The sequence below is a fragment of the Lathyrus oleraceus genome, chromosome 7 (assembly GCF_024323335.1).
Source record: "Lathyrus oleraceus cultivar Zhongwan6 chromosome 7, CAAS_Psat_ZW6_1.0, whole genome shotgun sequence".
Lineage (NCBI taxonomy): Eukaryota > Viridiplantae > Streptophyta > Magnoliopsida > Fabales > Fabaceae > Lathyrus > Lathyrus oleraceus.
This window is the reverse complement of record NC_066585.1, coordinates 59,264,373-59,277,912: the sequence shown is the minus strand read 5'-3', so window position 1 is coordinate 59,277,912 and position 13,540 is coordinate 59,264,373. Positions and strand designations below refer to the sequence as shown.

General features: G+C 34.5%; 2 protein-coding genes across 3 annotated transcripts; both read right to left on the bottom strand.

The window, feature by feature from the left end:
• Positions 1-1,493: 1,493 nt before the first annotated feature.
• On the bottom strand, positions 1,494-8,822 carry LOC127100343 (AT-rich interactive domain-containing protein 2). Of its 2 annotated transcripts, XM_051037476.1 has the most exons (4): positions 8,680-8,822; positions 5,294-5,838; positions 2,009-2,918; positions 1,494-1,908 (listed from the first exon to the last, which is right to left on the bottom strand). In XM_051037476.1, the coding sequence occupies exons 2-3, from the start codon at positions 5,798-5,800 to the stop codon at positions 2,019-2,021; spliced, it is 1,407 nt and encodes a 468-aa protein (XP_050893433.1). In that variant the 5' UTR covers positions 5,801-5,838; positions 8,680-8,822; the 3' UTR covers positions 1,494-1,908; positions 2,009-2,018. The 2 variants fall into 2 exon arrangements, with proteins under 2 accessions (XP_050893433.1, XP_050893432.1); XM_051037475.1 differs by lacking the exon at positions 8,680-8,822 and having other exon boundaries at positions 5,294-7,466.
• LOC127100344 (ubiquitin-conjugating enzyme E2 5) lies at positions 7,696-9,991 on the bottom strand. Its single transcript, XM_051037477.1, has 3 exons — positions 9,602-9,991; positions 9,254-9,368; positions 7,696-9,002 (listed from the first exon to the last, which is right to left on the bottom strand). Exons 1-3 carry the CDS (start codon positions 9,678-9,680, stop codon positions 8,936-8,938), a joined length of 261 nt encoding a protein of 86 aa, XP_050893434.1. The 5' UTR covers positions 9,681-9,991; the 3' UTR covers positions 7,696-8,935.
• Between the last annotated feature and the right edge of the window lie 3,549 nt (positions 9,992-13,540).

Genomic DNA, 13,540 nt, shown 5'->3' with positions numbered 1-13,540 from the left:
AACTAAGGAAGAAAGGGATCACATGAATAATATTCCATATGCATCTGCAATAGGACCTATCATGTATTCCATGTTATGTACTCGACCAGGTGTCTCGTATGCTTTAAGTGCAACGAGTAGGTACCAATCTGATCCTGGTGATGCTCATTGGGTAGCTGTCAAGAATATCCTTAAGTTTTTGAGAAGGACTAAGGACTCATTCTTGATATATGGAGGTCAGGAAGAGCTTGTTGTAATTGGATACACCGATGCTAGCTTCCAAACAGATAAAGATGACTTTAGATCGCAACCTAGTTATGTGTTTTACTTAAACGGTGGCGTTGTAAGCTGGAAAAGTTCAAAGCAAGATACAGTTGTTGATTCTACAACTGAGGCCGAGTATATTGTTGTCTCAAGTGCAGCAAAGGAAGTTGTTTAGATCAAAAAGTTCATTAGTGAACTTGGCATAGTTCCTAGCATTGTGGATCTCATTGGTCTCTATTATGATAACAATGGTGCTATCGCATAAGCTAAGGAGCCTAGATCTCACCAACGATCCAAACACATACTTAAGCGTTATCACATCATTCGAGAGATAATAGATAGAGGAGATGTGAAAATATGCAGAGTAGTTACACTTGACAATATTGCTGACCCACTGACAAAGCCTCTTGTGCACCAGAAGCATGATGGCCATACTAGATCTATGGGCATTAGGGGTATGCCTGATTGGCTCTAGTGCTAGTGGGAGATTGTTGGTGTAAGCCCTAGAGACCAATACTTTTTGTACTTGTATCGAATTATTTATTAATAATAAAAGACTTTTTCTTTATTATGTTTGTTTAATAAAAGTCTCTAGAATAGCTAGTCCGTTTAATGTATCAAGTGTGACTTAATCTTGAGATCCCATTAAACATAAGGACAATATTCTTAAAGTATCCGTAGTCGAGCTTTATTGTGAAGTGGGATAACATTAAATCATTAAGATATGTGCCACATACACTTAAGTGGGCTTTTTAGCTTGCAGCTCACACAAGTGGTTCTATAAATAGAACCCTTGTGCAGTTGCAATTTCGTTTCTCTCTCTCACACACACACTCAAAGCCTTCATTCATAGCAGCTAGCACTGAGATTGAAGGAATCCGTTCGTGTGGACTGAGTAGAGGCGTTGTCACCATTCAACGTTCGTGATCGCTCCGTAGATCTACATCAAAGGTTTCAATCGCCACAAGAGGTAACGATTCTATCACTGATCATACTCATTCGTAAGGATCACTAAAGGAGATATTTTTTAAATTCCAGTGTGTTTTGGATCGCTCTTCTCCTTCACATATTACCTTGCATATCCCAAAACCCATTTGGGTTTCCCATGCCAATCATTATCCCTATCTATTAGGATCCTTCTTAAACAAGGCATCCTTATATTTGGCATTATCCCTATGCCAGTGTGGATTCTCCTATTTGTCACTATCCTAATGTGACACTTGCATTGCATCTAAAAAAAACTTTTAGCATACCGTCAAAATTAATATTCTATTCCAAAATTAATATTCTATTCGAAAGTCAAAGACCTGCCAAAATAAAATTGCAAATTTAATTTGCAAATGTCTAACTAAAAACATATAATTCAAAGCGCCTGCTCCAAATAAACAATTGGTTTTACAGCACCAATGCTGTCCAAAAGAGGGGAAAGAGTTTTACAGCACAAATGCTGTCCAAAGGGGGGAATAAGGTTTTGCAGCACTAATTTAACAACATAACCATGTCAAACAATGTTAATGGCAGCTTCTACAAGTTCTTCCTTAAGGGTAGTCCACAGTGGCCTCCAAGTTCCAACACATTAGGCCATCCTCTCCAAGCTGGTTCTTTCTTCTATCTCATTTCTATGTTGTATGTTCACCAAAAATTTCCTAGTGAAGGAATGGATTCCTGATTATGAAGAAAGCAGAAAGAGAATTGTATTACTAGTCTGATCCAAGAAAATATTTTCTCGACGTCAATGGCTATGATACATTTATCAAATTATTACCTTGTTTTGTCTACTCAAAATCAAAACACTGTGTGTTCTCTGAACATTCCATGAACTCCATAGATGGATGCTTGATAGCTCTTCTCCCAAATCCATCACAAAAAGATCCAAATTCGTCTCCGTCGTCGTCGCTGTCAACGTCCGTTGGAGTCACACGATTCTGATAGCTTCTTTGTTGAATAAGATAAACATTGAAGTAATAGTTTAACATGTCTTTTCTTGTCTTCAATTGAAAGTCATCGAATGTATTTTTCCAAAAATTTATCCAAAAAGCCTTCTTTTCAGAGGGGATATTTAACATCATGAAATCCTTAAATTTCTTTTCTTCTTCAGCTGTCCATTGAAGTGAAACCCCCTCGCCCGTTCGATCAAATCCACATTGGTAAAATACATAACCCAATTCATGTTTCAGTTTCATCCTGTTTTCAGCAATATGAAATCTGACACAGTCAACAGAACCTTGAACATTGCAGCTACACTTACCTCGTCTTCCTCTCCCAGCAAGATCTGATTCAGTAGTAGCTTTTAAGTCATCATCTTTAACAGGCCACACTTGTGTGCCCAACCATTTAGAGTCACTCTCAGAAGCTACACCAGTCCATTCTGGGACTTCCACTTGGAAGCGATGACCTATAGAAACAAGTGTTTCATGAAGATCATCCCAAGATGGCTTAGATTTTTTCTTTCCAGCTACATCTGGTTTAGCAGTTGACTTTTTCTTTCCGGTTACACCTGGTTTGGACGCTGTTTTCTCCAGAGGACAGTTATTTCCATTACCAGGATATGAATTGCAGCAACTGCAGCGAGATTTAAGAGCAATAGGAATCCTTTCACTACATCTCAATTTCTTTGTACCTTGGTGACCAAGAGCAACAGGATCCTCATACATGGCAGGATGCATCTTCACCTTCTGCAAAGCACACAGATTCAGAAATTTTAGTAGATTTTTTACAAATAACACGAGTTAAATAAATTTCATCTTTAAGATATTGCCTGCTAGCAAAAGTAACTTTCAATGTTTTGATATCAAAGTAATAAAAATTGCAGTGACTCATTGAATAATATACTGTGGAGGTTGTAAGAAATTATAGGGATTAAATACATTTCAGATTTATCACTCACCTCTACTAAGCTTGAAGAAAATCTATAAAAGTGATTAATGGAATTCATAGTATTTATAGAGCCGCAAAGTAATAGAACAAAGATGATCTATTATATCATTTCAAATTACAAACCCATTATCTGAAAATTTATGGATTTTGACAAGATCGCCAGAGGGGTAAGAGCTGGCTCTTAAACCAGCAGGTATGTGATTGAAACACCCAACAACATTAATCCATCAGAACAAAAAAAAACTGAAAGAAAGACCATTTGATGATGCTAAAAAAGCAATCATGAGAAAAATTGCAAGGAAATGAGATATGGGAAGTGTTGGTAAGGACACTTATAGCAATTAGTTACTAAGGAAGTTAGTTAAATAGAGGGTAAAACAGAATGAAGGTAGTCCTTTAGAGACTTTTTTTTACATTCGGATGTTTCTATAACCATTTTTCACTTCCCTTAGCTACATTCCTATCAAAAAACAGCAAAGACCAAGGATTTTCCCATTAGGACTACATGGATTAAATGACATCACAATGAAATATCATTTATTAGTCCAAAGATAGATCATTTACCTCTAAATCTCTCAAAAGAATGAATGTAGTTCTTGTATTAAGTTATTAACCTAATATTGGGACAGAGTTTGACTTGAATAAAATTCTATTACATTGTTAATCTTAAATGCAGCTCCATTAGAACCGCCCCTACTTTTGCCTCAGTTCCCAATCTCCCTGTAACTAATACACCTTACTCCATCGAACTTTCTTATACTACCACCCGACACCACTAAAACCATATTTGCACGTAGTCATAGAAGCCAAAGCAAGCAAACTTTAAGACAGGTTCAAACGGAAGTCTGTATCAAGAGTTTAACAGTGTCACTTTTAAGTAAAAAAAAAGTATGCATATGTGTGAATAGCAAATCTTGCCGTTCAAATTCAGGTTACCCATTTTAAGTTGAACGGGCTAACAGATAAAAAGGTCAATTTAGGGTTACAAAAGTTATGGTACAACCTGGATACAATGATTTTAATTTTCCAAATCAGCACTCATTTTCAATTGAATTTGTACATGGAAAACCCGAACCTTGTTATACAGACTTCATTCATAGTTATTTACAGGTAGTATGTGAAATTCCCTTCTATTCCCTCAGACTTAAGTTATGTTCTACCGTACAGGGTTCACACCGTTGCATAAATAGGACAGGGTCAGAGTAAAGGCCGTTTCCATGACTATAATCCGTGACCACCAAAACTTACCGCTATGTAAAGGTATGATCTCTTTGGAGGAAGCTCAATAACATGGTTATCGAACCAATATTCAGATCGTGAATTCGGAAGACCTATTTCCCAAATTATGAATTGAATCTAATTAAAAATCATAGGATATATGATCAATAAAAACAAGTGATATAAGCAAAGAGAAAAAAGTACAAAGGAGGTGAGACGTGACCAAAAACATAGTGTGCTAGAGCTGCTAAATGTGCTAGAGAGCTGCTAAATGGTGATTCATATTTCAGTTATTTGGAATACTTGACTTCGGCTGATTCTGTCTTTTTTTAACAAAAAAAAAAAAACTAACAGGCCTTTTGCAAACCAGGTTGCACGGACCAGTCCGTTTCAAGGTTGTGTCTGCAACAGAACGCAGATTCCTATTGTGTACACGCATCAATTGGTATTGATTGGATTCTTTGCTTTGTTTCTAGCTGATATATGACTCGCATGTATTGTAGGATACTGATAACCAGGCACAATAATGCATTTGCAATTCATAATGGAAATTTTATAACGCAAATAATCTTTTTCACTCTCGTTAATAAAGTTGGATTTTTTTTATGTTTGACCATGATATCTTTCTTATTGTGAAGTGCCTAGGTCATAGATGTAATTTTGAGAGCATACATTTTATAGACCTCGCCAAAAAATCTATCCAATTTCCGTACATTATTATTGCATTAACCTTTGTTGACATTTAGCGGCTAGAAAGCTGAGATTTAGGAAATAAATGGATTGCAAGTATATATTTATTGTGTGGACAGATTAAGTCAATTCTATTGCTAATCATAAATACAATAAAAAGATAACTAGCCATTCATGTGAAAACATTCTGGTTCAGGATATGAAACAATACAAAATCCAGTGGGTAAAATCATGTATAAAATCATTATATCCATTGAAATTATACCTGGGAAGATGATCCACTGTTTGGTTTTGAATGCTTTCTCACCAAGAGAACGTCCCTTGCCTTTAGCATCTGAACAAAGAAGTTCTGACCTCCTTTACACCCCTTCCACTTTGAAGGTTCTGGTAATGGTTGGGCTGCAGGATCAAACGGATGTTTTGCAATATCCCTCATCCAGGTTATCATTTCGGATAATGATTCTCGCTTGCGTTTGGAAGAATGAAATTTCTCTGCAGAAATTTCAACACGCAAGACATCATCCGTATTACAGAATTTTTCTTCATCTACATTACCATCAATCTTTGGATTGGTTTTGCTGAGCCAGCCTTCGAAATCATTTAGATATCTATCATAAATCAATTTGACCGAAGCCAAAACATGAAGGTTCAAACCCAGTTCAACTATCACAGAATCCCACAACCCTTTTCTAGATACCACATCATACCCACCATTTTTCTTTACAAGGGAGAAAAGTTGGTATAAATCAAGCAATTGACCGTCACCGAGCATCACCGGCAGATGCCTCACATTGCCTCTACTACAACTCTCTTTTAGGTAAACCGGAAAAAATTGACAAAACAAAGATTTTTGTTTAGTTTTGTCATGATCAGTGCTATCAACACGATCCTCAACAAGACAACTGCTGTTTCCATGAAAATCAGTAAAAGTTTCAGCTTCAACGCGATCAAGAGAAGACTCATTTGCCATGACTTTTGACTCTCTAATCTCTACTCCTATGTTTGATATGTTTTGAACTTGATCTCAAAAATAAAGGAGGCAAAAAAATTAACTTCTAGCTTGCCCATTTGTGTATGTTTTATGATACGAACACATAACAAGACTTTAAAGTGAAAGCTGATTAAGATATAATAAGTATACACAAAATTGACAAAATGGTATGAAGGGTTGTGACCATTTGGTATTTTATGAGCAGATTTACCTAATGATCAAGACAGATCTCTAGCTGAAAATTAATACATCACAAAAAACGGCGGTGACAGCAATGAAATGAAGGGTTTCAGGACGGTGTGAAGAGATAGATACAATTACTTTACTAGATCGAAGCTGTAGATACAATTACTTTACTAGATCGAAGCTGAAACCTGAAAATGATTGATAATTGATAGTAGCGGTGGTGATACTAACTGGTGCTGCTGTTGAACTTCAATGTTGCGATTGAAAAAAGCGAGCTGAATTTGAAGTATCATTCAAAAGGATGAGAAATACAGCGCAAATATAAATGACTAACCTTGAGAGATAATGAGAATAAAACCCTCCTCTTCTCAGAGTAATTCTCTTAGTTCCAAACAACAAAAGTTACATTAAAAAAAATCAAACCATTTGTTGTTTGTCTCTTTATAATGCTAAATACTAGGGTTGTTAATTGGGCGGGCCAGGCCCATTTTAGTCCAGACCAATAAAGCCTGATTCGATATGGTCGGATCTACGATAAATCAACCTTTACATCTTTGACTCAAACGATTAATCAAGCTTAGGAGAATGTACATTGTATCGGGTCAACAGATCTTAAAATGGTATTTCCACATTTAAAGTCATATTTTAAAAGACATTATAAAAATACAATTTTGCAATTTCAACTGTATTTTAATAGATGTGAAGAATTTATAATATTTGAAATGACTAATAGATTTATATTTTTTTAAAGTATCATAATAAATATTATCAAATATATTCAAAGTTACCAAGTTTGATGAAAATATAATATTGTTTTGATATAAAATAAAAAATTAAATCAACATATACAACTAAGAAGTCAACTAAAAATTATAGAAATTATCATTCAAACATCCATATTTCTTCATCTAAAAACCTATAATAAGCCAACAACACAATCAAAATAAAATGTTCACGACTTAACCAATTAATAAACTGTCAGAAATATGATGCTAAAACAATGAAATCAAAGTGATTAAATTAAATTTCTTTCTAGGGAGGAGAAAATTGGAAAATGGATTGTGACTTATATAAATAATATTAAGCGGAAAAAATCATTTTTTATTTTAACCCGGCGGGTCAACCTGTCCTATCTCCGCAGGGTGGGCTAACTAGAAGTGGCAGGTTCAAAATTTCAATCCACCCCACCAAAAACTGATGAGCTAAATAGATCGATCCAATGGATCCGACCTGTTTTGCTATCCCTAAAATATTTGTTGTTTAAAATATCAAAAGGCCAATATGTAAGATCCACGCAATGAGTGGACAATATGTACATACGCAATGGATGGACGATATCTATGCACGGGTAATATGCATGCACATGAGATATATAAAAAACATTACAACAACAACCAAGCCTTATACCACTAAGTGGGATCAACATGGATCAACTTTCGTCATAATGTTCTATTCAGGACCATGTTTCTATCCAAATCATTAATCTCGAGGTCTTTCTTAATAGCTTCTCTTGTAGCTTTTCTAGGTATTCCTCCTTTCAAAGGATAATTTTTTTAAAGAATTGTCATACCTAATCTCTAAATTAAAATTGTCTCATCTCATGTTCAAAATACGTGAAGTCTCTTCTCCTTTGAAGCACTCCTCACAATAGTTCGTGGTAACCTAACTAGTTAATGATTGTCAATATTTTCACTTAATAATGCTAATTAAATATTAGGATTTCCAATTTAAGATGTTAATAAACTACTAGGGTTTCTAATTTATGATGATAATAAATTACTAGGGTTACTAATTAGATACCTCGGGTCCATATTTTTTTCTAGCTAGATAAAGCCCGCTCCAATTAGCTCAACTATAAGTCAAAACTATAGTATATAAAGAAAATTATAAATAAACAGAATACGATCAATCTAAACTATGTGTCAATACATGACATGACTTCATGGCATCAATTGATCCATATAGCAGAATCTACCTAGTAGGACGACGATTGGTGGTTGTTTTTTCTACACAATCCATGATTGCTTTGTAAAAAATGAATTAGTGTATTCACATCAAAAAAATTAAAAATCTAATTTCCCATTAGCACCCCAATAAGAAAATAACAATGCTTTAGCCCCCAATATGAATCCAAATCCAAAAGCTTATAGCACATATAACTAGGATAAGTGTGTTGATGCAGCTGACATGTGTGTCAGCAAGTGAGAACATAAGACATCCGAACTCTAATGGTTTATGGAGTGGGAGTTGATGCATTACTTATTAGGTGTTGGGTAGGAGTTGAAGCATTTGATATGGAACATATATCACTTTGCACAATCTTGAGCCTTCAAATTTTTTATTTACCAATTGGTGCCATCTCACTCCGATTGAAAACGACGAGTACTTGTGGTCAACAATAGTGAAGAAACTCTTATATGTGTAACATTAATTACCTAGGTATATAACAGTAGAAGCTTAACAAGGATTACTACCTTTAACTCATATGCAGCACGGTCTCGCATCATCAAGGCAGCGGCATCACCATCCAATGGATCTGATGCATTGGGGTCTATAATGAGATGAGGAAGAAACACTTCGAACGCATTAACAAGATCTGAATGAAAATGAGAAAAACCTAGGATGGCAAAACTAATAATTAAACAAGGTTGAAGTAAATGCATAGCAAGTGCATTTTGGGTAATATTCTTAAGTCAACATCAATATAAGTCGGGTACTATAGGTTACTTGTTAATAATGCTTGCCAAATATTGGAATCCAATTCTGTTTAATAACATCTAAGCAAACTGAACAAGACCTGCATATCAAAGAAAAGCATTTTAATGTTGAGTATAACAACTCACGCGCTAATATAGGTTACAAGGAGAACTATAGTACTACTTAAATAAAATAGAAAACATTGAAGCCTTTTATTGTATCGGAGAATGCTAATAAGTTATAGTAGTTATGTTAGTTTCCAGGATTTGAACCCTGGACTTCATTCTTAAAACTCACTCAATGTCCCTTATATAGAAAACAAAGAAGCTTTAGTTGCTATGAACAACTCACATTTCATCAACATTAGGATGGTAGATTTTGCTGACAAAACCAATAGAAGAAGACTTGTAAGGACAAGCATCAGGTAGCTCCACTCTTATCTTCCACGCACCTTCCTGATAAGGATCTGCAACGAGTCCCAATAAAAGTGAGTGTAAAAATAGAAGAAGATAAACCCACTTCAGTTATTTGAACATCAAAAACAAAAGGACATTTTAAAATAAATTCTCATTGAGGAAAATGAGCAAACAACTAAGCTACAAAATTGAAGAGAACGACACCAGATGAATGAATGGTTGAATGATGATGAGACAAAAAGGGAAAGAAAATGGAAACAAGAGATGCAAAAAAAGAAATTACTGTGTTTAGGTCGGTGAAATTCCAGAAAGAAATCTTGCATGCCATCATTCATCATCTCGGCCTTGTAATCAGCCATCATCCTGATTCACATAAATCTAACACGCAGGAATTAGTCAGACATTGAGAAATGAAAAAACTGAAAAGAAAAAGAGATAGGTTCATGAAATCCATGGATCGGCGTTTGGTTGGAGAAGACATTCTCTCTTCCGTTAGGGTTTCTTTTCTGAGGTTAGGACTTTTCTTGTTGCTTTAGGACTTGGGCGTGGCCACAAGAATCCTTTCTCCTTTTTGATATTTAGATGTTCGGTTTCCATGTAAAGATTCGGATACTATTCCTTTTTGTTTCTAGCTAAGGAAGAGTAAAATGGGATATTCAAATGGTAAACAAGTTAATAAAGGTTAGGGAATTTTCCAACCTCTATAGCTTCTCACAAATCCTGATAAAAATTCAAAAATATCTATAGATTCGAAAATGTATTTTCAAACCCATACATTTTTCATAAAATTGAAGCCTAGGTAATTTATCATTATTATATTTAATTTTAGTCTGGAGTTGCATCTTCAAAAGTGTATTTGATATAATTCGGAAATGCATATTTGAAAATGGTTGTGATACTTCAAACTAGAGAAACAGAGACCATATGAATAAGATCTAGAAACAAAAACAATTTAACATTAAATTAAAACACTCAACATTACATAGATAGTTGTTAACATAAATTTAACATTACATATCGTTATAAACAGATAGTTCATGACGTTGCAACATATTCATAAATGTAAGTATGGAATGCACCTAAGAAGGGGGTGAATTAGGTACTTTAAAAATTTTCCGATTTTAGACTTGGATGCGATTATTTTTTCGGTTGAATGTTAAGAGATGAATACGGTGCAGAAAAATAAAGAACACGGCGATGTATCCTGGTTCCCCTAACAATCCGAGGGTACTCCAGTCCCCTTACGCAATAAGATATTTTACTATCTTGTTTGGACTTTATACAAGCAATCTTATCCTCTATACACAAGATCCTAACACATCAATAAGGACAATTCTCCTATAATATACACAAAGTGACTTAAGAGAACAATCATCCCTTAATCACTTCCTTGCTTCCAACAATCTAGATAACAAGGATTTCAACACTATTCTGAATTTTACAAGAGTTTTTTGAAGTTGTATACAATGTATCAATCACTTGGATTGATCTTCTCCTTCAAGAAAACAATTCTCAATATGTAACACAAGTGCTCAATGATGTATGTGGTTGAAACTATGTGAAATTGCAATGAAAGTTTAACGCAGAAGTTTCAACAAAAATTCTTTAAGAACACTTGGTTTTTGAAAATGGGAGAAAAATAATATTTGAATTGTAGATGAAAGATGTGAAGTTGAAAATCTAAAAAATGGTTTATATAGTGCCTTAACACCTTTCTGAAAAAGTACATATACATGAATAGTTGTCATGGTTCATATATCCCTTTAAAAATTCGTTTGGAGCATAAAATAAGAGAAACATTGTCACTGGTTTAGTGGTAACCGGTTACACCTGAACTGGTGCCTTAAAAAAATTAAATTTAGCGCACATGTAACTGGTTACAAGTTTTTGGGTAATCGGTTACACCCTTTGAAAAAGATCACAGAATGTAACGCTTTAGTGTGGTAACCAGTTACAGGAAAAGTGGTAACTGGTTACCACTGCTATTGGCAGTGAAAAAATTCTTTGAAAAATATGTTAACCAATTTTAATGCAATAAGAAATTATAATGTAATATGCCATGATTAAGTATGAATTTTTGAGCACTTATATTCAACATAGAGAGAATGTAGATTTGTACCTTATAATGTCATGATCAATCCAAGATATCGTCCAAGGCTTGATCTTTAACACTCAAAATCTTTACTTTATTGCACTAGCCCATGTTATGAGTCTTGATCCATTCTGTTTGACGCAAGCATATTCTTATAGTTTTTCTTCATCAAAATAATCACTTGAGAAGCTTGCTTTTATTTTCTCCCTCTTTTTGATGATGACAACCCTTTGAAAGTTATATGTTATTTGCTTCTTCTAACTCAAGACTCCCCATTGATCAATGATCCCCATTGATCCTTGAATGAGAGTTTTTGACAATCGATGCTTGTTGTATTTTTGTTAGAGAAATAAATACAAGATAACACATAGTTTCTTCTCCCCCTTTGTCATTAACAAAAAGGATGGGAAAAGACATAATAATGTATAATCATGACAAGAGACATACGCATCATACATAATGCAACTAAAAGCATTAACAAATAGAAACATTCATACCAAGTTGAACAATAAAGTGTGATAAGAAGAACATGAGTTTAACACACAATACAATTTGTTGCCAAAAAGCATAAAAACTAGAGAGTCATAATTAAACAAACAATAAACAATAAGAAAAGTCCTAATCACTTTCTTCCATGTCGTCCTCTTCTTCTTCCTTTTCACTTTCCTCCTCACTTTGGTATTGGTGTTGGTTTTGATTTTGGTAGAGGTTTTTAAATGAGGCAACTTCAAGACGGAGTTCTCTAAACCCATTTATCATTTATGACTCCATAAAGTAGATTTTTTTATAGAGAACTTCGTTGGTGTATCCCCCTTTGGGCACGAGTGGAGAAGTGATAATGGTAGGATCATCCTTATACTTATAAGGGTCATCATTATCGAGGATTATACTGGTCCTCAAGGAGGTCCCGACATTGATTTCACAATCCTTTGGATTCATTATTTTCTTTGGCTCTCTTTTCAAGCCTACTTCACAAAAAATCAAGATTTTGGTAATTAACCTAGCGTAAGGTAGGCCACCACTCTGTAGCGGTAAATTCGTGACCATCAAACTATGAATAAGCTTGATGTCAATAAAACCAGAGTCACCACCACGCTTTTATTGTTTCCAAGGGAAAAGGAAAAAGTACGAACAAAACCCAAAGATAAGAAGTTTTCAAATCAAAAATAATAAAATGCCAAAGATTACAGGTAAGGGAGTTGGTTACATAGAGGGAAGGTGTTAGCACCCAAAGCGTCCTAGGTACTCCTAGGGAATCCTTTTTTGTGTGCATATATTTTGGGTATAAATGATATTTGATAAAAATATAGAGTGAGGGGATGAGAAAAGAGTTTATTGATTATATTTTTGTGTTTGACAAGACCCTCGATCTTATGCCTACGTACCAACATAAAAATGAGGGATCAAAACCCTGTAGTTCGTGGTAAAAATTTCAAAGAAGTTGATGGATTGATTTTAACAAGAGTTTAAGTGACAGGGCACAAAAGGCCAAAGATTTGAATGGGGTTGTTAGTTCTTTTTGTCTTTTGAAATTTAAGTCAATATGGTTAAGTTTATTTACAAGTTTGATTTAAGAAAAAGTTTGAAAAATCAATGGCATAAGGCCAAAGTTTCTAATCATTAAAATATGTCTAAGTTTTAAATCATAAGCAAAGAGAGTTTTTGAAAAAAGGGAGAGATTTGAAATTTAAGAAGTGGGAGGATATGAAGAGACCATCCTAGACAAAAATTAAAAGTTAAGGGTTGAAAAGATCTTACTAATGGGATGCAATGCAACAGACAAGAATGTCATATAGAAACTCATTTTCCTTCAGACTTTGGAAATCAATAAGCAATAAGCAACATCCAAGCAAACCAAATGAAGATCAAGGCATCAAATAGCCATAATATCCAAGCAAGCATTCCAATAGTCAGCGGTCTTCAATATCTTCCCATGTATAAGATGAAATGTTCCTTGATCAACTCAAAACAACCATCAGACATAAACAATAATAACAAAATAACAATTAAGCACAAAGACAAGGTATCAAATGAATCAAAGAGATCCAAGGTCTTGAATCAAATGAAGGCATGCTCAAAGATAGCTCAGTCTCAAATGTTGACATTGGCCAAGTCCTTTAGCATAGGGAA

What these genes read in the sequence shown, in the direction of transcription:
- LOC127100343 (XM_051037475.1), bottom strand. Translation starts at nt 5,998, where the DNA reads ATGGCAAATGAGTCTTCTCTTGATCGCGTTGAAGCTGAAACTTTTACT. An exon ending in ACAGTGGATCATCTTCCCAG is followed by an intron (nt 2,919 to 5,293) that starts GTATAATTTCAA and finishes TGTGCTTTGCAG; the next exon opens with AAGGTGAAGATGCATCCTGC.
- LOC127100344 (XM_051037477.1), bottom strand. Translation starts at nt 9,680, where the DNA reads ATGATGGCTGATTACAAGGCCGAGATGATGAATGATGGCATGCAAGAT. An exon ending in ATTTCACCGACCTAAACACA is followed by an intron (nt 9,369 to 9,601) that starts GTAATTTCTTTT and finishes GACTCGTTGCAG; the next exon opens with ATCCTTATCAGGAAGGTGCG. An exon ending in CATCCTAATGTTGATGAAAT is followed by an intron (nt 9,003 to 9,253) that starts GTGAGTTGTTCA and finishes TTTGATATGCAG; the next exon opens with GTCTTGTTCAGTTTGCTTAG.